Source organism: Ursus arctos, unplaced genomic scaffold, assembly GCF_023065955.2.
Source record: "Ursus arctos isolate Adak ecotype North America unplaced genomic scaffold, UrsArc2.0 scaffold_3, whole genome shotgun sequence".
In the NCBI taxonomy this organism is placed as follows: Eukaryota; Metazoa; Chordata; class Mammalia; order Carnivora; family Ursidae; genus Ursus; species Ursus arctos.
The window spans coordinates 88560595-88584066 of record NW_026622985.1 but is presented as its reverse complement, the minus strand read 5'-3'; the positions used below and the strand labels follow the sequence as shown (position 1 = coordinate 88584066).

Genomic DNA, 23472 nt, shown 5'->3' with positions numbered 1-23472 from the left:
GGTGGCCCCGCTGGCTTTCGGCCCAGGACCTGGGAAGCCCTTTTAAAGCAAATTGATAGAGGGCGTGGGGGAAACTGGTAGAGGTTGATGAGCTGGGTCACACTCAGTGCGTTATGGACCCCTGGCCCTCTGGGGGGGTGGTGCCCAGCTGGTGGCACCCTTATTCTCCTCTGTGTGCAGCCAGGAGCCTCACCCAAGGTTCCAGCAGGAGCAGCCCTGCTCAAGCTGGGCTTTGTGTCCCTGAAGAGTGGAGGCCTGGAGATGGTGAGCATGAGCTGGGGGGAGGAGAACAGGTGCCTTTCCAACCCCGAGTCCAGCCTCGGACTGTGTCTGCATGATCATTAGAATGGGGATCTGAACACTTCAGCTTGTGTACATGTTATTCCAGCTGGAATGGGGGTTAGCTGTTGTCCTGTGTTATTTTTAAGCTTTATTTGGAAATAATTTCAAGCTCACAAGGAAGTCTCAAGAATAATTTAAAAACTCCTGCATAAATTTTACCTCGATTCATCAGCTTTAACCTTTTGCCGCATTGGCTTTATTTCTTCAGACCCATTTGCAAGTAGGTGGCATGTGTCATGCGCTTTCCCCCTTGAATGCCTCCCAAGAACAAGGACATTCTTTGCTGTAACCATGACGTGGTTGCTAAGTTGAAACCTGTCATACGATGTGATGCTGTAGTCAGCAGCCCCTCTTCCAACTCCATCACTTGTCCATCAATCAGCCTTAATCAGGTGTGGCAACAGCTGTGGGGGCAGGCTGGATGGAAGCCAGCGGTGGGTCGTATTTCCGAATGTGTGTGTGGCAGCCTCCGGTACAGGTCCCATTTGGCGAGCTTCCGAATTCTCTATGCTGGGCTCCTGGTGGCTACAGTGCTCTGTGTTTGGGATCTTGCTCCCTTCCTGCACCAACCCTATGAGGCTGGCATGACAGCCCCATTTACGAAGGAAGCTGAGGTTTGGGGGCTAGGTAGTGATGTGCCCAGGGGACCTTTAGGATTTGAGGGACTGAGTCAGAACTTGAGTTTTCTGTCTCAGAGTTTGGTGACACCTCTGATGCCCTTCATGAGGGAAGAGGCTGGAGAAATGGGAGAAGAGGGAGGACAGGGAGGCAGGGGCATCGCCGGATTGACAGGACACCCGAGCCTCCCCTTCCAGGCTGCGGGCTGCCCCCCACTCCCGGCACCCAGCTGAGCTCATGTGTGTCCTTGCAGGGAGCTACTTTGCCCGAGACGCCGCGTATTCCCACCACTACTGCAAATCTGACACCAAGTCCCACACGATGTTCCTGGCCCGGGTGCTGGTGGGGGAGTTCATCCGAGGCAACGCCTCCTTCGTCCGCCCTCCGGCCAAGGAGGGCCTTGGCAGTGTCTTCTACGACAGCTGCGTGAACAGCATGTCCGACCCCTCCATCTTCGTGGTCTTCGAGAAGCACCAGGTCTACCCAGAATATGTCATCCAGTATACCAGCTCCACCAAGCCCACAGCAGGGGCCTCCACGCTCTTCTCCTTGGCATCTTTCTTTGGCGGCCGGCAGTGAGCCTGCGACGGTGCTTTCAATGCCTTTCAGGCGTGTCTTCCTTGGAGTAGCTATATGGAAAGAGTTTTTTATTTTTTGATTTTTGTTTTTTTTTGTTTTGTTTTAACAAAAACTTTTAATGAACTGTTCATATAACGACTTCCTGATGAAGTTACAGTCTTAATCTCTAACTGATAATGGTTTTCGGTTTTAAGCCACTTTTGGGATCATTAGTAGACTAACCAGAAGTGATTATGGGTGGCCCTGTTCTGCCTTTTACTAGTCTGTTGGAAGTTTTATTATTTACACTCTTTGTTGACTTTGCGGCTGATTGGCACCAGTCACAGTTTCTAGATACTATTTTATGGATTGATTTTAAATTTACATTTCTCTCTCTGCAGTGAGTCCTTTGGTTTTTCAGGGTCTCAGTGGCATCTTGTATAATTTTTTGTCAAAACGACACAGTAGCCGTCAGTATGGGAGGCAGTCCCTGTCTGTTTCTCTGGCTCTAATTGGGCACCTCCTCTTCTCCTGGGCTTCTGGCCTTGGACTTGGCCCATCTACCATGGTGTTAGAGCAAGTCACTACTGTGTGGCATCACTGGGGCCCTGTCAGTTTCCCTTTGTCCTGGCGGGGTCCGCATCACTCAGTGGAAGGTGACAGGGATGAGTGGCTGTCCCCAAGGATCCCCGGGCTCCGCCCACGAAGGCCCATTCCCACATCTGAGCACACTGGACACCCTCCGAATGTGGGTTTTCTGTTCCTGTGAGATTAGAATACCTGTGCTGCAAATGTCGCAATGGAGTATGGAAATAAAAGAATATTTATCTGAAGTGGGCGGCAACCAAAGCTCATTCTTCAGCGTCTATTTATCGAGCACCTGCTGGGTACAGGCACTTTCTGGGTGTTGGGATATAACAGAGGCCCCATTCCTGGCCTTGGGGGCTGTGTGTGGACTTACCCTGACGCTGATGAACCTGTAGGTTCAGGGCCTCTCACTTGCTGGGGCTTTTTCCACAACCCTAAGAGGGGCCCTAACTATAGGGCCACATGGTCCTACATATGTCTCCATTCAATTTGCCAAAGTTATATATATTTGTATTTTTTTCTTTCTCCCAACTGCTATAAATTTCAAGTTCCACAAAACCCAGGTTGACTACTGAGCAGGGTGTTGTGGACATGGAGGGGTGGGTGCGTTCTGAGTGTGTCTTGCCCACCCAGTAGTCGATGGGAGTCTCTGCTGGGCGCTGGCTGGCTCTGCTCTGGGGGGGTGGAGGGGCGGGCAGGGCAGCTCCATGTCATGAGGTGGCTGTCCCTTTTGGTCTCCGGGTTCAGTCCTCAGTAATGGGCTCCTCCTCCCCTACACTGTTCTTGCCCATCCCCCTACCTTCCTGATACAGTGTGTCCACTCTACAGGATGTCTCCGTCCTCAAGTTCTCAGATCCAAGGCTGTTGAGTTTTTCCATCTTTGGAACAGGGGTAGGGAATGCCCTGGAACCTTACACAGGCCGGCTAATGAAGGCAGAGAAGGACTGAATTCTATGACCAGAAAAATGTAGCAACAGCAGTACTACCTTACCCATCTGCAGGGCTAGTCACCTGGTTGTAAATGGTATGATTTTCAGAGCCCCCAAAATATTTCCCCCTACCCTGACTGACGCTGAAATTTTATTCATTACTTTTTGATTGAGTCATGGTCCTACTACAGTGTCGGGGGGGGGGGGAGGCAGAGGGGTGTCAGGGAGACCCATTAAATCAGGTGCTTGCCTGCTAAGTCTTAAATGTAAATGATCCTGTGCTCATTAACTACCTGGCTGCTGGGAGCTGGTGGTGGGCAGCAGGGATGGTCCACTGGGGCGTGTGGCTGGGATGAATGGCTGCAGAAACCTGGTGTGGGAGGTGATCACGTGCTCCAGAAAAGGCAGTTGAGCTACGAAGACTGCAGGGACCCTGGATTTGCTCACCTTTCAGAAAGTAAGCCAGGAAGAACACCTACTTAGACCTAAAATTTGAGAGAGGGATGGGGTCCGTGTGACCAGGTTGTGGGGTGGGGGAGGGGCTGGGCACTGTGATGGGAAGAAGTCAAAATGACGGTAATTTGGTGCAAAGAGGTGGTGGGACCCAGGGCAAGTGTGCGTGACTGACTAGTCATGAGGACCTGGCTGGGATCCAGCTAACGGGTCCTGTGGAGGGCCCGGTCTGTGCCATCTCCTGCCCCGTGGTAGCTGGTGTTGCACATGATGGTGGGGTTTCAGGAGAACTAGGGATTGTGGGTTGAAACAGTGGAAGGGTCGAGTCCAGCAATTCTAGAACATTAGGAAGCCTCACTGCTGTGTCTGTAGATGTAAGCAGCTGGACAGAGAAGGTGAGGGGCCCTGCTGCAGGATGAGGCTCTGTAATGGCTGTAGAGGGTCAGAGGCTGGGAGATGGGTAGGACAGTCAGGAAGGGCAGATGGGTCACCAGGAATGGGAACGTGTGACTTTCTCCAGTGAGTCAGAGCCCCAAGGCCAGACATCTAGAAGGGGCTGGGGCCCAGAGAGGAGCAGTGGTGGCAGCAAGGGTGCAGAGAGAGCTGTGTGATGGGCTGGCCTGGCAGCTCCTAGGGCTGGGACAGCGCTGGGGGATGAGGCTGCCTGCCTGTCTCTGGGGAAGCCTGAAAGTGAGAAGAGGGCTGTCCAGGGAAGGACTGCGGGGGAAGCATGGGGTCTTCTGGGCTGGAGTGGGAGAGGTAGCACCCACAGCCACCGGTACATGGAAACCTCTCGTGCCAGCTCTCCTGAAACAGCCTAAAGGTGGGTCAGCGTCCGGGTAGCCATGCTTACAGACTCCTGCTGGGAATGCTATCTATAGGACATTCAGCCCCTTCACGCTGCTCAGATGGTGCATAGAGGAGGGGCCTTTGATCTAGGCCAGCTGCCCTGCTTTACAGATGAGGACACAGAGGCGCAGGGACGTGGGAAGAGCAGCAGCCACCACCACACGTGGCTGGTGGCAGATGTGGAATTCAAATTGAAGAGCTCTTTGTTGAATTTCAACTTCTCAGCAACACGATAGTTTTAATAAATTCACTTCTCTGTTTTGACTCTTTGATCAAAATTAAGAGAAGGTCCGATGCCTAGTACATTTCAGTCTCTCTCACTGTTCTGTGCATTAAAACCTTATAAAGGTAGTATTATCCTACCTAGGAAAATCAAAGCATAAGAAAGCTTTTGAGCCACTGTTGAAGCTGAGCTTCCGATAAATGTCATGTTTTAAGTCAAATGCCCCGAGTGCACCAGAAGCTGAAGAGGCCCGTGAGCTGGTGCTGTCAGGGCAGCTCACCTGAGTGTCCCCGTGCCTTCTGCCCTATAGAATCCTTCCATCCTGAGGCCAGGACTTCCCTCAAAACCCTGAGTTCTCAGACATTTTGACAAGATTACATTTTTGCTTATTTATCAGCAAACCCTGATTGAGAGAGGTGGCTCAGTGGTTCATACATCATCAGCAGAGTCACAACTAAGTGCAACAAACATTTATTAAGCATTTAGGAAAAGTTATGGAAAGACCTCTTATATATTTGCATGTCAGGCACCCTTTCAATTGCTTCAGTGATGTTTCCCCCAAATCTGAATTTCCACAGGAAGGTTTTCTTTGAATCTGGGAGTGTCCTCATGACACTAACTGTCAGCGGGAGACAATCTTGATGTAGATGCCACTCTTTGGACCTAGGGCGGATTTGGATTCTAGCGGCAATGGTACCTAAAAGAGAGAGGAAGAGACTGGTTACAGCAAACTGCATCTACAGGGAAACTTCTTTGGAACTGGGCCTGAAGTGGGGTTGTGGAAATGAGGGACAGCAGGGCTGAGTGAGCAAAGCAGCCTCCCTAGCACAGCCTTGAGAAGCCAGCAAAGCTGCGGCGACACTGGGCACTGGGGCCCCAGCAGCACACTAGAGCCTGACCCTCTTTCCCATGTTAATAAAATACCGCAGCTGCCTAAGGTACTTAGTCCCACATTTATCCTCCCAAGAAGCCTGCATAAGAGGTAGTAGCGGCTCACTCTGCAAATGAAGAAACTGAGGTTCAAAGATGCCAAGTGACTCGTCCAAGGTCACATGACTGGAAAGTGAAGAGCCAAGCCTCAACCCCCCCCCCCCCCCATCTTACTCCCCTGTGCCCTGGCGGTAACTGAGCAGCCCCCTCCCTTTCCAAGGGGCTTTGGGAGAGTGGCTTCATACTGTCCCCTTCTCATGTGTGCTGTGGTCTAGCCTCACTGCCATTCAGAAAGCTTTCCTCATGTCCTACTGACAAGGCAGATTGATGGTGGACTGGGGACTTGGAAGAAAAGCCAAAGAATTACTCAAGAAGCAGGGTGTCCCCTTGAGCCCTGTGTGAAATGATGGTTCAATGGCTAATGTGAAGGAATGCTTTAAGGGAAAGAAGAATCACCAGGCCTTAGTGTTGGGGCCTTGGTGGGGCTTTTCAGATGTCTTTGGGGGTTATAGTTCAGATGGGAGACAAGGTACATGACCAAGAAATAAGATGAACTAAACTTGCGCTATCTCGTATGGTAGCCAGTAGCACGCGTGGCAACTGAGCATTAGAAATATGCTTAGTGCAACTGAGGGGCAGTTTTTAATTTGGTTATTAAAATTTACATAGCTGCATGTGGCTAGCAGCTACTGTATTACCACTGGTCTAGACAAACAGGAAACACCATTGGACTTCCATAAAGGAGATCAGTTGGAGCTAGCAAAGTCAAGGAGGGGATCCTGGAGGAGTGGACATAGGAGGTGGGGCTAGGAATGGGAGAAGCCTTGTGAGCTGGACTTCTCAAGGGGCCACTTTGGGATGTGAGAGAACACCAAAGGATTTGGAAGATGGGATTAGGCTGGGGGCAGGGAACTGGGGGGCGGGATGGCATTCCAGCTGGGGAGGAGTGGGTAGAACCCTCTCAGAGTGGCAAGTTGGGGCAGGGACACAAAGTGGGCTCAGACGAGCTCTCCGTAGATCCAGCAGTCTTGGGGACTCATGGCTGGTACTTGAGCTGGGGAATGCCAGGCATAAGCAGTGTTTTGGGTCAATGGCTGCTGTACTGTTTGTCAAGATCAAGGGTAAATGAGACAAACCCCAAAAGAAGTCTTGAACACACGGAACACCTAAGTCATTTGGGGGGCCTGCTCTTCTCTCTGTTGGTTTGGCTCTATGTTCCCAATTTTTCCCTCCCTCTCTCCAGCCTTGAACCCACTCTCCCTGTTTGTCAGAGGCCATGCCACTCTCTGACTCCAGAAGTTGTCCATTCATCCCGGCGAACTTAGTATCTGTCCCCATTCGCGCTCCTGTCCAGCCCCGCAGAGGGATTCTGAACAGGCATTGAGGGGCACGAGGTTCAGGCTGTGTAGGGAACAGCAGACACGGCAGAGGCAGCTAGAGGTAGAGGAAGGAGGGAGCCTGTGGGACAGGGCGCCAGATCTGGTTGAAGCCGGTTTCTTCACTGCCGGGCTAGTCGTTCATTTGCTCATTAACATTGATTCAGGGAACCTGTGAGCACATGCGCAGTGCCTGGTGCTGGAGACCAGCTGTGAGAAAGACCGGCTCGGTTCCTGCCCGCACAGAGCCTGCAGTCAAGTGCGAGCCTCAGGCAAGTGACTTAACCTCTCCGAGCTTGATTTTGCTCCTCACCTGAAGAATGGGAATCATACAACCTACTCTGGGGGATCCTGGGTTCTCTTCGCTGAAGAGGGAGGAGCTGCAGCCTCGCGGGCTCAGCCTCACAGAACAGAGAAGGTCCCTCGTAATAGGAATGCAGACTCGAGTTCTGTGCCAGGCGCGCACCTGAGCACTTGTGTGGACCCATTTAATCCTCACACACCAGGAACAGGGAGAAGGGGTGACTATTATCAACCCCCTACCACTGAGGACCCTCCCCTCCCCCCGCGCCCGGAGCAGCGCACTCACCTGCGTCTCGGCGCAGGCCTCGAACCGGAACCGACGCAGGACGTGCAGCAGCGTCAGCTTGACCTCCAGCAGCCCCAGCCGCACCCCGAGGCAGCTCCGGGGGCCCGCCCCGAACGGCAGGTAGGTGAAGGGACGTTGTCGTCGCCGCGCCTCGGCCTTGAACCTGCGGGGGCCGAGCGGTCAGGGTGGGCCCGGGACACCCGCCTGCCTTCCCGGGGCCTCGTCAGCCGCCCGCTGTGGCCCAGAGAGCCCTTCATCTGGGGCCACGTTCCTAGCACGTGGGCCTGAACCCCACCACGCCAACAGAACCTTGTTTTCCCGTGTTTTCCCTCGGGCCCTGGGGCTGGTAGCGGCTGATCCCCGAGCTTCCATCCTGTCTTCCCCTCGGTCCGCAAAACCCTAGAGGCACTGCTGATGAGAAGGATCACCTGGAAGGCCCCCTTGGCCCTCCCGCTCTCTCCTTAAGAATTGATGGTGCTGTTAATGAATCTGAAGGTTCCCTAGGATCCACCAGGATAAAAGTCTTGAGAAACCACAGCCCTCACCTGGGCCTGTGGCTCCAAATTCCACCTCAGCCAGAGGAGGACACCTGCTGTCACCCGCTTCCGAAGCAGACTCCCTGGGCACCAGCCCTCCCTGGACGCCACGTCCTGCCGGTTTATCCGTGGAAGCCACACGGGGCGGCCATGTCCCCTGCCCACACTTGCCTCCCTGGTTCTAGCGGTGAAACTGGAACCACTGGGGGCTTTTTGTATTTGAACCGCTGCAGGAATCCTCCCACCTGCTGTCACATAGCATTTGCCACCTGTGCCCTGGGGCGGTAGAGCTGGGTGTCCACCACGGTTTTGTAATAGCCAGCTCACTTCCGCTGATATTCACTGTGTTCCTTGGGATGTTACTTATCCAGGTCCTGCTCCCCTGCTCCCCGAGGGCAGGGTGGAAGGCTTGGGGCCTCTTTCCACAGGAACTTGAAATTCCTAAAGGTGGAAATGGTGGCTGTCTGCCCAGCCCTCCCCATTGCCAGATCACACCAGGAAGGGACATCGATCGATTTGGACAAGGAGGGTGTGGATGCCTGCTCAGACATTTTCAACCTGGGAGCCTCGAAATGAAATGTAGACAAAGGACCAAATCCCTTGGAGGGATCCCTTAGGGATCCAAGGGGAAATTTAGACAAGGGACCAAAGCCATGTAGGGGACAGGAGTGGGGATCCAGGTGTACCTTGTTAGCACAGCTGGATCTCATGAATTCGGGGAGAAATTTCGGTGATTACTCTTGTTTTGGAACAAGCTCCGATTTTTAAAAAAGGAAATGATGTTTTGTTACGTCATAGTGTACACCTGAGATATCCTGCATCCTGTTTCTTGGCTTGAACAGAGGACACCCGTTAGAAATTGCCCTGTTACTGGCACACAGGGCTGCTGAAATGTGAAATCTTTCGATTCTGTTCGGGGCTTTTAAAAATGGTACAGTTATTTCCTTTGGAAATTATGTCTCTTAAGTGTTTAATTGCCATGACTTTTGACTGTTTGGGGATGACTTTACTAAATCTTTGTCTCCCCTTGGCCATCTCCAAGCGCCTGACACTGGAGTCCCTCCGGGGCCCATTTGAAGGGACTGAGCTCACCTCTCCGGGTTGAAGGTCTCGGGTTGTGGCCAGTACTCAGGGTCGTGGTGCAGGGCGCCCACGGCCACCTCCACCACAGTGCCCGCGGGGATGCGCTGACCCCGCACCTCGCAGTCCCGCGCCGTCTCCCGCGTGAACCTGTGGGGACATGTTGGTCACCCTTGCCTTGACACACAGCAGCCAGGAGAGCTTGCCGGTGGTGCGCTGGGGCAAGTGGGGTCTGAGCCTGAAATGTGGAATGGGGGGTAGGGGGATAGGAGGCCCAGCCCCCTTGCAGGGGTGACCAGGATGGTTTCTACCCCTCTCCCCTAACCTTCTGCCCACAACCCTGCAGCCTCCAAGCTCTTTAGATTCCTTTGGCCCTCAGTGAATATGCTTTCATCCATCAAGCCTGAAGAGCTTCTCTTAGGCCTGATTGGTGGAGCACTGGTACATTTGAGGGGCATCTCCCTGTGGAGGGCCCGCAGGGTTAGTGCCCTGGCCACACTGCCCTCATCTTCCGTCCATGGGCAAGCCTCTTTAAATGGCTCTCGCCCACCCCCTCACTTTACCTAAAGGAAATTTGGGTTTTAACATCTGATCTCCATTCATTGTCTGCGTCACTATGGATGACTTTTAGAGGGCAAAACTTCTGGTCAGATTGTTTACCAAATGCCACCGCACAATCCCTTTTATGCTGTATTTTTTTTTAAAGATTTATTTATTTATTCAACAGAGATAGAGACAGCCAGCGAGAGAGGGAACACAAGCAGGGGGAGTGGGAGAGGAAGAAGCAGGCCCAGCAGAGGAGCTTGATGTGGGGCTCGATCCCAGGACTCTGGGATCACGCCCTGAGCCGAAGGCAGATGCTTAACCGCTGTGCCACCCAGGCACCCCTTATGCTGTATTTTTAAGGGCCGGGCTATAGATGTTTGCACACAAATATAAAATTTCTGGAAGAATACCAGAACTTCCACCATGATTTCTTCTAAGGGATGGGACGGGGGTGGAGGATGGCAGGGGACCAGATGTGCCAACTTTTTCTTCGTATCCTTCTGTATTGTTTAGGTTTTTTGGTTTTTGTATTTTTTTTTTAAGTATAAGCCTATTATTTTCATAATACAGATAATTATTTTAAAAATTAAAAATTATCTATGCCGGCTTTTATTTCAAATCGTAGGACTGGATTTTCCTACATATCTTAGAGGAGATAAAACCATTATGCTAATTACCATTATATTCTGTTCTCCCTTATAAAAGAAATTAAGAGCAACCCGAGGCTCCTGGCAGCCTTCATCACTCTGTCAGGAGCCTTTAATGTAACAAGAGAGGCCAGGACTGGGGGACCCCCATTCGGATGCTAAGCTACCAATGCAATTAATATGTGCTTAGAGCTGGTAGCGAAACACAGTGCTCAAATCAGAGCAAGCGGGTGGGGGGCTCTGATGTCTGCAGCCTCGGTTCTGAAGGGGTCAAATGAGGCTATACCTTGACATCCTCTTCTTTTTCATCTTTACTGGAAATTTCTTGGACCTGGATCCAAGCACCCTAGAAGCCAGAAAATAGGGCTTTCCCTTCTGCACACGGTCGGGCCTCCTGTCTGGCTAGGCCAGACCATATCCAAGGCCAGAAAAAGCTGCTGAATTATATCGCATGGAATCCTAGATTCACATGGATAACACTTCAACAAGAGTTGGTATGTCTTCCACAGGGGCCATTCTGGGGGTTTTTTGTGGATAATGGTTATCAGTCAAGGTGCGTCAGTGCCTAGGAAAAGCCAGCGCACTTTTCTGAGATTAAAATAATAAAGTAAAATAAAATTAATAAAATTTGCATTCTGTCTGTATTCACCCCAAATCTTTCGCCTGGGCTGAAGCAAATTGGCCTCTCGTCTGGCTGTGTATAATGAGGGCTTGGCTCTCTCCTTTCTGTTGTTTGATAACAGAAGTCAGCAGAGCTGATGTGATTAAAAATTCCAACAGAGAAAAAAAAAATTCCAATGGAGGAGGTGTGGAGGAGGATGAGGCCCAGGAGATCGCGGCTGGCCAGGAGCTGAGTGGGCTGGACTCTGGCCATTCGCCTGCAAGGGCTGTCCTGCTAGCTTTCACCTCATACGTTACATGACACACGACTTAGGGTGTGCGGCTTCTTGGAAGTTCTGTCCCACTGTTTCTCACCACTCATGTGGGGTGGGCGAGCAGGCATTGTGTGCCCACTGAACACCCGGGAAGCAGAAGCACAGAGCAGCGCAGCGCTTACCCGAGGTCACATAGCTGATGAAGGCCGGGGGCGGGAGACTGTCTTGACTTTCCGTCTAAATTTGTTCTGTGATTATGCAGCACTGGCGTGCTGTGTGACTTGAGGGGGTCAGCCAGTTCATCCCAATTCCCTGGTTTCTGTCCCGCCTTCGAGAGAGATCTCTCGCTGCTGGTTCCCCGGGGCCGTGCCTTCGCTGGCCGCCTTCTACGCGGTGCTGTTTCTGAAGTTTCTGAAGCGTCACTTGGAGAAATTGGAGCATTTGGGTGTTGAAGAGCCTGTTCACTTTGTCACCAAAGCATCCTCGCTACACGGTCTCACGCGACGCGTTCTTGATTGGGTTTAGGTCCAGGAAAGGACCTGTCTTGGATCTCTTTATAGACTTTCCTCCCCCGCTAGAGAACGCAACTGTTCATCTTGGCTGGTTTTCCTCTCGGGCAGGAGCCGCAGCACCTGAACGGGGACCTGACCCCAGTTATCGGCCATCTCTGGGGTCCCGTAAAGACTTCTTCCCCTTGGATGGCCTTTGTTCTATCACTGAATGTCTTATTTTGAGCTTCTTTTTAATGTGTATAGCAGCTGCCCACAGTTCCCTTGGAAGGAAGCTGGATATAAATCATTGAAAAAAACAAAGATCGGATGACAGTTTGCTCTGTGGCTCCCAAGGAAATCAGGGAAGACCCACAGAATCGGTCTTAATGCCGGTGTCAGGAGGGCAGCAAGGCAAGTCCTGGGGTTCCTGACTGCTCCGAGAGCAGGGGACCAAAACCCTGGGTGCTTGAGGACCGTGTGGTTCCACTCACATCTTTGGAATTCTCTGTATTTGCTCCGGGTCTGAACACTTTGGACAATATCTACAATCACACTCTCTGCGATGTTTTTGGTTTGGAATATAATTCTGAGATACCTTCAAAGCATCCACATTTTCTCTTTTAGAATGGCAAAAGATACCTCCATATGGATGATGGGGTATACTAATTTTTAGAAATGCAGAGTGGAACTTAGGATAGATAAGTTAAATGCTTTGTGTTCCTTCTGTTTCTAGAACCTGAAATCTGGCCACTGTTTCCTGCCCTAGGGGCCTGGGGACCCAAGTTAAGACCCTGTGCTCCATGGAATGCCTTGTTCAGGGGAGTTGGAAAGAAGCAGAAGACCAGATTCCTGCTCTCGAGGCACTTACAGGTTGGTGTGAGCGGATGTCCATGGGCGAGAGGTTGCAGAGGGGGTAAGAAGAGTCCAAGAATCTAATAGGAAGTACAGTCCGCTCAAAAATGCTGGGGGAGGAGAGGCAAGCTGCCTGGGGCAGCGAGTGTCAGGTTGGAGCTCGAAGGACCGGGCAGGGGTGCGTTGCTGGAGAGTGAGGAGAGGCCTCCCAGACCTTGGAGGGTTCCCTCTGGAACGCCAACTCCAAGGGCAGGGGTTTTATCTGTTCTGTACACGGACGATTTCCCAGTGCTTGGCACAGTATTCAGCTCCTTAAATAGTTGCCAAATGAAAGAACGGATGAATGGACGAACAGGCGGGGGGACTAAACAACGCCGTTCAAGGCTGGGAGGCCAAGGGGATTGGCTTGGGTTGGGGAGGAAGGTCATGTTAAGAACAAACCAGTGACACTTTGAGAGGGTAGCTAACCTAGAGGAAAATGAGCCAGACGTTTACTGCGGTGGTCACTCTATGGAAGGCATTGTGCCCCAGGGGGTACAAAGAAACCCAAGACTCAGACTTTGCTCTCCAGGAACTTGAGTCCAGCATTCTTGATAACGCAGGTGGTGACAGACTGAGGACAGGTGAGGAGCCTAGACAGTGATGCCCTGAAGGGGCTTTGGGATGCAGGGGCTAGGCAGGGGGAGGAAGGGGGGAGCACAGGCGTACCTGAAAGCCGGTGGGTAAATCCTCAGGGTCTCCGCGATCACCATGTCCAGGTAGGGCAGGCCTTCCTGGAGGCTGCAGTAGTCAGGCGCCGGCTGGTGGAGGGGTGGTGACAAAGGAAGGAAGTTGAGTTACACTGAGTCCCACAGCTTTTGGGCTGCTCCATTAGCTTTAGAGTCCTGCTCCGACTGAGCAGACTCGTAGATGGAGACTCGGTAAAATGCAATCAGTGCCACCCAGGCTGCGTTAGGTCAGCACCCCGTGCGTTCCCGTGACTGGCGTCGTGCTGCTGGATGTTACTGCGGGCCAGCCCGGCCAGCCCGGGACCTGGGGACCTTGCAGTGTCTTACAGAGAAGGCTGGTTCTAACGCAACGGCAGCAGGCGCAGCTGTGAGCATGTACAGAGAGAGGGTGGCGTGGTGGCTTAATCCTCCCTGCGTACCCGCGAGGCAGCCATTCTCCCATCTCTCAGATAAGAAAACTGAGCCTCAGGGGTGGCACAGGGGCAGCAATGGGTACATCATAAAGTTAAAAGACGCAGCGAGAAATCGCAGAAAAAGAACAAAATTTCCAGTCACGTAAAAGATGCATAGTGACAAAAGCCAAAGAGCTATTCTGAGTCAGTAAGGAAAGAAACACGTTAGGAGAATGGTCAAAGGGTATGAACAGGCAGAGCATAGAAGGAGAAATAAAGTTGCTGTGATGAAAAATACAAATGAAGACAAGAAGATTTTGTTCTTCCCCGATTAGATTAGGAAAGGTCGGGAAATATGGATTAGATACTCAAGGGCGAAGGCATGGAGAAGCATGACCCAGCACCCTGTGTTGGGGGGACCCCAGGGTCCCTTGGACAATGCCCACTGGAGTGACACTGTCACCTTCACCCCTGCACTGGGGAGGAGGGACACATGGGATGTGAGCTGGGGAGCAGGATGTGGGTGGAGGGTTAGAATGGGGTCATGGAGGCTTATTTAATGCTGCTCTGCTGGGTTTTCCCAAATCCTCCCTCTTACCCCACTCCTTATGGAGCCAGAGTGGGTCACCTGCTTGGTAGGTGACTGTCTCCTTTCTTTGAACCAGATAGTGCTGACGAAAGAGCGGTCCTCAGCTTGGAGGTTTGCTTCCTTTGACCTCCCCTCCCAGAGCAGCAGGGGGCAGCACTGCGGGCAAGTCCAGGCTGCTGCCCCCAGCTGTCCACGGAGGAGCCTCGAGTGGCCTTGCTCCACCTCAGGGAGCCGTTCGCGGGCCTGCAGCTGGCCACACGGCTGCCCTACATGGGTTTAGGGGCTAGCAGGATGGGGCAGGACCCCCAAACACGGTGAGGGCCTGGCTCCCCAGCCCATGCAGTACCCCTGTGTGTCAGAGTGTGCCTCCTTGGGGGAGCCACCTTTCTTCTTTCTAATGCTTAGTAGTTTGGTTTGTGCTTGTTTCTTCTGGCCTGTGAGTCACAAAATACAAATTGTGTCATTTCAGTGATTGTGCATGTGAGTTAGTTAAATGCTCTGATATTTATATCTAAAACTGGTGTTGCATGATGTAAAGGCAAATGGTAAGATTCCTGCTAAAGAAGAAGAACAAAGGGAGAACCTTTCTATCTACTGTTAATGGCACTTTCCCCTGCCTTTTGAATGAGGAGCCCCATAGTTTTGTTTGTGTAAAAGAATTGTGGAGTTGGTTGGCCATGCAGGCCACGGTTGATTGGCCCAAGGGTGAGCCTCTGACCCAAGACACCAGTCTGGAAGTTTGGATCTGGTACAAAGAGAAAGGAGTTTTTCTCCAGCAGGTGGACACTGAACACAGGTGAGTCATGATCTGTTGTCGACCATGTTCTGCCTTGTGGATGAATGAGCAGAAAATTACAGTTGGCTGTGAGAAAGAAGAAATGAACTAAATGTGCAGAGAGAAACAGCTCCAGTTTCTGTTTGAAAGTAGCCCAGTGGGTGGTGGATCTGAACTCTTCAAGCATTTTCTTGTTTATGGCCTCAGTTAGCAACAGCTGAACTCTGTTATCTGCAACCTAACGGAGACTTAACAAATGCAGAAAATGTAAAAAAAAAAAAAAAAAAAAAAAAAAAAAAAAAGGTAAAACATGTAAAAAAAAAATAAGTAAAAAAAAATAGAACTAAATCTCAAAAAGAAAAAAATCGATCGGCAAACAGCATCCTTCGCAGTAAATAGTATTGGTTCTCCAAACAGAATTTGTGATTTAGAAGCTATCAGCATTTGTCAGAGAAATAAAACTTTTAAAACCAGGCTAAGGGAATTTGATATTATAAAGTCAAAGTCTTCATTTATTCTTTCTCTGGATGAGCTTTCTACTGTGTTCCTAAGCTTTTGGCTCAAGATAACACGTATAAAAATCAGCTTGGTCCAGTGGTTCTGAACATTAGAAGCAGTGGGACAGCTTTTAATATATAAGGATGGTTGAGCCTTTCCCTGAAGGATTCGTCTGTTGGTTTGAAGTGGGGCCGGGGCGCCAGTTCTCCTTTTGAAGCCCCTCCAACCCCACCGCCACCACCGGCCGTTGTAATGTGAGCCCTGGGGTGAGACCACTCACTGCCTTCGTCCTTCTGCGATCTACCCCAGGGATCCTTCCCATGGGAGGAGTGGGCAGATGGGGTGGAGGGAGGCTCACGCCTGCACATTTTAATCAAACCCAGGTGAGGCAATGAAATTCAAGTCCCTATCCCACTGACAGACCATCCACCCATCTGGACCTTTGCCTCCCTGTAGTTCTTTCAGGAAATTCAGGGATAAAGGGGTCCTGCACCAGTCCCACCAGCAGAGGGCAGCAAGTGTATGGCAAATGGGGACTCCCCAGCAATGCTGGGCCCCTACTCAGAATCATAAATTATACCCCAAAAAGACTTAGGAATCATGAATCCGAATTCTTCATTATAGACATGAGAAAAATGAGACCCTGAGAGGAAAGCCTTCGAAGACAAAAGCACACAGATAGAACTTGAAGTAGAAAACCCCTGTCCTTTTTCAGCAAACCCTCTCCGAACCCCTGCTGCCTGTCAGGTGCTGGGCTAGGCGCTGAGGATCCAAAAATGATCAAGTCTCTGCTCTTTGGTGAAGCTGCCTTCGAAGCAAATCATTATACTGAATGTGGAACGTGTTGTAGGACAGTCTTAGGAGGAATGGGAAGCAGAGTTCTGTTTTAGAACTCATTCATTCACGTATTCGTCGGACACGTGCCGAGTTGGTACCTGCTGTTGGCCAGGCACTGTGCTAGGCACAGGGCACATGACTTTGACACATGCGGACCCTTCCCCCACTCCTAGACCTCATGGTCTGTCTCAGGACGCAAAGCAGTGGTGGGGGTTAGAGAGTGGTGAGCACAAGGCTCTGTGAGGGAACAGAGGACAGACACCCCAGGCATTCAGGATCAGGGAAGCTGACAGAAGGAAGTGATGCCTAAACTGAGATCTTTAGTGGCAGGTGAATAAGAATTCAGTGAATAAGGGGCGCCTGGGTGGCACAGCGGTTAAGCGTCTGCCTTCGGCTCAGGGCGTGATCCCGGCGTTATGGGATCGAGCCCCACATCAAGCTCTTCCACTATGAGCCTGCTTCTTCCTCTCCCACTCCCCCTGCTTGTGTTCCCTCTCTCGCTGGCTGTCTCTATCTCTATCGAATAAATAAATAAAATCTTAAAAAAAAAAAAGAATTTAGTGAATAAGAAGAAGCCAGTGAAGAGTGGGTGGGCTTGTTTGGATGCTGGTTCAAACAAACCAATCTAAAAAAATCCACGAGTCCATCACAGGACATTCAACCCCGACTGGGTATTCGATACACGTAGGAAATTATGGTTCATTTGTTTTTAGTGTGATGATGGTATGGTAGTCCTGTTTTAGAAAAGAGCCCTTGTATTTTAGAAATACAGAATGAAATATTTACAGATGACATGATAGGACATCTGGGATTTTTTTTTTTTTTAACGTGGAAGTGGGGGAAGGTGGGGACATGGATGAAAGCAGAGAGCAGTGGGCAGAGAGGCTGCAGTGGACTCTCATGGACACTGAGTGAGGGGGACATAGTTCTCCCAAGTGGTCTTCTAATTTGTCTAGGTTAAACTTTTCCTTCCAAAAAAAAAAAAAAAAAGCTGAAACACTAAACAGCAATGTAAATAACAAGAGCGTGTGCAGAGCCCCGTGCAAAGACTTGGAGCTGCACTAAAGAATTAGACATGTTTAAAATAGCAGCAGCGTCCTCGCAGGCAGGAGGCCGGGAGCTGCGAGCTGAGCTTTCTGGCCCAGCCCCTCCCTTGCTGTCGCCCTTGGCACTCAGACCCTCTGTGCTGCTAAGGGCTGAGGAGGGCCCACCAGCCTGGAATCTCAGGAGAACTCAGGGGGGGGCTGTGCAGAGTATCCACTCATTTCAAGCCAGGAAGCACTTTAAGCATCTGTGTTTCCAGAAGATGACGTTATAAAGGGATCCCCGAGGATCCCTGACTCCTGTTGCACGGGCCGTATTACTCAGAATTAGAATCAACCTGTCCTGCCTCCCACCCAAAGAGGAGGCTGCAGCAGCCTCTCTTCCTGACCTTGGCCATGCCTCGGGGTGGTCACAGGGCCCAGCCAGGGTCTCCAGCCTGGATCCATCACCCAGCAGCTGTGGCCTGGGGCCAGTTGCCAAGGCAACATCAACAGGTCACCGGGTCTGTAAGTTGAGGTCATGCCCAGCTCGCACGGCAGGGCGAAGGAGACAGTAAGGTGACAGGGCTCTGGAAACCGTAATGCACCAAATGAGCAGATAATTCTTCTGTTTGAGTGTATTTGGTGGCAGGGAGCTCATTTCATCACCAGGCCTTCTGTGGCATGTATTAAATGATCCTATAAGGATGTGTTAAGGAAGAAAGTGATTTTAAAATTCCACAGAACTTATTTCAGCTGGGACTTATTTCATAAAATAAGTAACTGTGCTCTTAGGAGGTTGAAAATAGATATTAAATATTATTATCTGATAGTGGGAAATATTGATTAAATAGTAAATATTTGATTGCTAAATATTGGGGAAAATATAGATTAAAACAAACTGAATCTTTGCCACGTGCTTTACATTCTCAATCCAAAGTTCCCTAATTTTCCAGAAGATTTTTTTTTCCATCTATATTTGATTTTCAGTGGGCAGTAACTTCTAATTTTATTTCCTAAGGTCCTTGGTCTCTTAGTCTTTTTGTCATGTAGCTTAGATCCGTAAACCAGTATTTAAATGCAATGGATAAACCTGATGGTTAAGGGAACTTCTTGGAAAATCTATGGGTAAATCCTTTTAAATAGGAAATGATACTATTTCCTGACCTATTAATGTCATCTTGCCACATTTAGATTTTTGTGTGCCATTTTCTCTGAGAGCTAGACACATGCATGCATACACACACGCACACGCCCCTCCCCTGAGTCACTCACACCTACACATACACCACATGCTGGGTGTGTGTAGATAGGATGTGGAGAATAAAGGAGGAAAAGAAAACAAAAATGTCACCACTTTCAAAAAGATTTTTCCTGGAGATTCAGGGAACCTAATAGAAAAATTAATGTTCTCTTATTCTGCTGAAGGAAACAGAAGTGGGGGTGGCTTCAGTTTTGTCTTCCCTAAGCAGTCGCAACAGCAGCAGCAAAGAGGACTGGTAATATGGCATTTGTCGCTGGATGTGGTGTCACAGAAAGGGGGCTCCGTTCTGCCAGCCCCGGCCCTCCAGACGCAGGGAACTTGAAATCACTTGAGGGCCTGGCGCTCCAGCTGGGGACTCTAGCCCATACGAAGAATAAAGGTTTCCATTCGCTCTCATTCTCTGGGGAACATGAGATGACAATATGAAACCAGACTGTGGAAAATGTTGCAACCTTGGCTTTGCCCATTTGACCAGTCCCCCGACATGAGCCCTGAGTCCTGTGGGCGAGGCCCGAGCAGGGACCTGCGCTCCTCGCTGACCGGTTCTCTAAACAGAGGCTCTGACATGCTGGCTTTGAGAGTCCAGCGATGGGCCCACACGAGAGGGGTGGGGGGTCTTTCTGTTCGCATCGCTGCCTTGCCCAGCTGATGCCCCGAAAGTCCTGCATGCTAGTTTGAAGAATGTGGCACATCTAGACGCAGACATGTGTCCAGACCTTAGAAAAAGTAATCAGGAGCGGGTGTATGGTGTCTTTTTACACCCACTTTAAATGAAAGGAGAGAGAACCCACCTCACATAAACCTGTGGATTATTCCGGGGCTCTCGTGCTCTGAGGGCTGGGCCATTAAGGGATTAGGTGAGATTGTAATGAAAGAACATAAACCCGCCTGTGTGTGTACTCACACACACGCGTGCGCACACACGCACACACATGTGTACCCCCACCACCACAAGCGCTAGCCCTTACCACCCGTGGCCCTGAGTGGAGTTTTATTGATGTCCCTTACTTTCCGCCGGAATTCCTGTCTTCAGAGATGGAAGATAGCAACAGCTTCGCCTCCTGCGGTATTTTGCTGCACACAGAAGGATTTTTACATCTGTTTTATCTTTGGGTCCTCACAACTGCCCCGTGTGGCAGGTAGGGGGGGTGTTTGTTGCCTACTTTATAGATGAAAAAACCAAAGATTCAGAGAGGGTAGTGGCTTATCCAAGGTCACACAGCTGGTAAATGGCGGAGTCAGAACTAAATCCATATCTTCAAATTCCAAGATTTGCCCGTCATGCTGGACTGCCTCGACCACCCTCCCTCTCCGCTCTCTCCCTCTCCCCCTTCCTTGCTTCCTCCCTCCCTTCCTTTCCTTATGTACATTTCATGGAAGAATAACACGCAAACAAAAAAATATATATATTACACAAATGAAAGCACAGAGTTCAGTGACTTTTCACAAGGCGAGCACACTTGTGTGTCCACGTCCGGCTCAAGACCCAGACATGGCCAGCACTCTGAAGTGTCACCGTGACCCCCCAAGTCAAAGCCCCCACCAAGGGCAACCACTATCCTGCCTTCTCACTCGAGAGATTACTCTGCCTTTTAAAACTCTGACAGAATACGCACGAGGTAGGCTTTCGCCCGCGCCTGCTCGCGTGTTGGGCCGTGTGTTGGAGACTCGCCATGGGGAGGCGTGGCGCTGACGTGTGTTCACTGTCATTTGTTCAATGGCGGGTGGACATTTGAGTTGTCCCAGTCTGGGGCCGCTATAAATAAGGCTGGGCATTCTTGCATATGTTTTTTGGTGGATATGTGTACCGTTCTGCAGGGTGTATGCCTAGGAGTGGATTTGCTGGGTCACAAGGAATGTGTATGTTCAGCTTTGGTAGATATTTTGGACAGTTTTACATACTGATTGTACATCTTGCCTGAAATTTTAACAGCTGACCAGTTGAACACACGCCCGTTCCCTCGATTCCATCTCACTGTGGACTCTGCCTGCTTCCCTTCGCCTGCCCCTCTGACACGCTGAAACCCAACCCCTGTCTCTATTTCGGGAAAGGGTTGAGAGAAAAAAATAGTGTATTATTGGGAGAGCAGAGTTATTTATCCCTGTAGTGGGCATGGAGGGAAAAGGGGAGGTAGGGACAAATAAGACACACCTAATCACCTGGTTTTTAAAAATTGTCCCAATTATCAGACATAAGCACTCATAAGCATAAAATTCTCAGATCAACTAGATTTGAGTCGTTGGATTATCTGCTGTTACATAATATTTAGGATTCTGTTCTTTCCCTTAATAGCCAATTGTATATGATGTTTAAAGAAATAAGCCTCTAAGTAAATGGCAGTTCAATCACCCAGCCACCTTCTCTGCACTGGGGAGAGAGTGTTTTGCATTTAATTTGCAAAGAAAAATTTTTTTTTCACTCTCTCCCCATGTAGACCGTGAGTATGTCTAGGACATGGGTGTGACATGTCCTTAGCAGAGTGTGGGGAGGAGGGGGAGAGAGGAGAAGAGACCCAATTCCATGCATTCAACTCACTCTGTATTTGGGAGACTGTTTACTTGTTTATTCAGAGATTTATTGTTATGGTAATAGGGAGCCACTGAAGGCTGGAGGAGCAGAGGTGACATACTGAAAACGGTATTTTGTGCTCTGACAGTGACATACACGCGGATAGTTGGAACAGCTGGTCAATAGGACAGTAAGATGGGAGACTATTGCAATAGTCCAGGCAGTAGTGGGGAGCTCTGATGACAGTACAGTGGTCAGAGTGGGCAAGGGGTTGAAAGGGAAGCAATATAAACAGCGATTCTCCATCTTGGTTGCTCCCCACTGAGGACAGAGCCCACCCCGAAATATTCAGCATTGATTGGTGGATTGGTGTGCAGGACTTGGTAGTGTTCTCAAAGCTCCCCGGGAAATTCTCACGTGCAGCCCAATACTAAGTCCCCGTAATTTTAAAGGACAACCAGGAAAGGTGAGTCTTCGGATGTAAGGAGGCAGGGAGTGAAGTGATGAAAGCCATCGCTAGGTTTCATTCCTGGTTGGCTGAGAGCTGGAAAGAGGACGGGTCTGGGCGAGTCTGCCTCTCCAGCAGAGCTCCACTTTGGCAGGCTTGTGTGGGGGGCCCCAAGAGGATATGGGGTCCAGCTCAGCTGCACAAAGGGGGATGAGTCCCCTGGGATGGGGGTGAGAAAGAAGAGCAGGGCGCTGAGGACTGAACCACAGGGCCACCCAGGGAAAGGAGGCTGAGGGACTGGAAAGGAAGGGACTCTGGACAGGGTCTCGGATCTCCCGGACACAGCCACAGAGATTAGGGACAAGGAAAGGACACTGCATCAGTCAGCGGAGTGGGGGAGGGGAGACCAAAGCCAGCATCAGGGGGGTTAACAGATGAGCAGGGGAGAGGGGATGGAGTGAGCAGGAGAGAGCTGGGGCTGGCACACTACTTCTAGAGGCACACTGAAAGAATTGGGGGGAGGGACCCAAGCAAACCAAGGGCCGAAATGAGAGCATTGCTACAGACCAAGCAGCAGCCACGTGACAGAGGAAAAGCACGTGCTGCTCCTCTAGTTTGTGGGGTGACCCAGGCCCGAGGCTGTAAGGCCCAGGGAGGACGATTTTGACGCGATATAGGGAAGGATTTTCCAATGACTAGAACTTAATGAGATAGGCAAGCCCCGTACCCCCTGGAGATTTTCAAAAGCTGTCCCTGAGCATCTGAAAAGGTCACTGGAGGATATTCACGGATCCCTCATCAAAAGGAGGTGGACGTGGGCGACCCCGTGGTGCCTTCCACATCTAGGATGGTCCGAAGCATCACGAACACCCCTCCCCCGGCCCCACCTCATCTAGCCAGGGACAGCCTGTGACACTGGCAGGTCCTGGCTCACTTGCTGGCTGAGGGAATGTCACATGAAAGAGGACAACTTGCTCTCTTTACCCCCCAGCTCCACCCACCCCCCAGCCCCGTCCCTCATTCCTTCGCGCATCTCCGTTGCTCAGTCTACAAGTCCAAGCCCCGGTCACGTACTGTTTGGGGAAATGGTAAACAAAGATAAGAGCTTTAAGCACTGGAATTTATTTTTTATCCACTCGGCCTAAAAGCCACTGCGTGTTAAATTTAGAAGGCTGCCTTCCAGACCCCTCCCCACCCTCCTGTTTCCTGCCTCCTCTTTACCGCCCATGCTCACAATGCGGTCTCGCTGACCATGGAATAGGAAATGTGTTTGGAAAGCTCAGGAGTCTTTAGAGCCTGCCTGCCTGGATGTTTATAGAAATGTATCATCTGCAGGCTGGGGAGAGCGGGCCATTTCCTCCGATAGCCGGCTCTGCTCACCATCCCAGCAGCAGCCATCTCTACCCAAATATTTACCCAAACGTCCTCCAGGCAGGGCCCTGGCACTTCTGTCTCATGCTGTCGGTAGGTGAGGTGCTCCCCCAGGGAAGCAGCCGCATTTACACCGGACCCCCTTACAATTTATTTACAAAGGTCTCCCTCACGCCTGGGAATCTATAATTGAACAGCTCTCTTTTCTATGTAGGTTAAATCCCTTTGCAACCAACTCCAAGAACCTGTAGAAATCCTTTTGTCGGCCTGGAATTCTGTTGTATTGAATATTGTTGGAAATAAATGAGCCATTGTCTGGGCTGAGAATTTTCTGGTTAGATAGAGATCTCCACTGTGATGCGATTTATTGTGGCAGGATTTTTTTTTTTTTTTTCCCAGCTCATTTTAAATTCCCTATTGCCTGCTCAGTCCATTTTTCCATTTCAGGATATAAGTGGGGAGGGCTAGGCCCAAGCTAAAAAAAAAGAAAAAAAGTCTCCTTTGCCCAAGAATGCTGTCCGGAGGCCCAAGTGGAGTCTGATACCAGATTTTAATGG

General features: G+C 50.5%; 2 protein-coding genes across 4 annotated transcripts in view; one reads left to right on the top strand and one right to left on the bottom strand.

Annotated features, from left to right (window-relative positions):
• PARP12 (poly(ADP-ribose) polymerase family member 12) overlaps positions 1-2364 on the top strand; it is a 36916-nt gene extending 34552 nt beyond the window's left edge. The window contains exon 12 of the mRNA XM_026512070.4: positions 1214-2364. Within this exon, the coding sequence (XP_026367855.1) occupies positions 1214-1539 (326 nt within the window). The 3' untranslated portion in view covers positions 1540-2364. The remainder of the gene's footprint in view (positions 1-1213) is intronic.
• Positions 2365-5017: 2653 nt separating this feature from the next.
• The window catches only part of TBXAS1 (thromboxane A synthase 1), a 160682-nt gene continuing 142227 nt past the window's right edge, over positions 5018-23472 (bottom strand). For all 3 annotated transcript variants that reach the window (XM_026512050.4, XM_044388694.3, XM_044388700.3), the window contains 4 exons: positions 13191-13282; positions 9084-9221; positions 7456-7618; positions 5018-5257 (listed from right to left, as the gene is read on the bottom strand). In XM_026512050.4, coding sequence (XP_026367835.2) covers positions 5183-5257; positions 7456-7618; positions 9084-9221; positions 13191-13282 — 468 coding nt within the window. In that variant the 3' untranslated portion in view covers positions 5018-5182. The remainder of the gene's footprint in view (positions 5258-7455; positions 7619-9083; positions 9222-13190; positions 13283-23472) is intronic.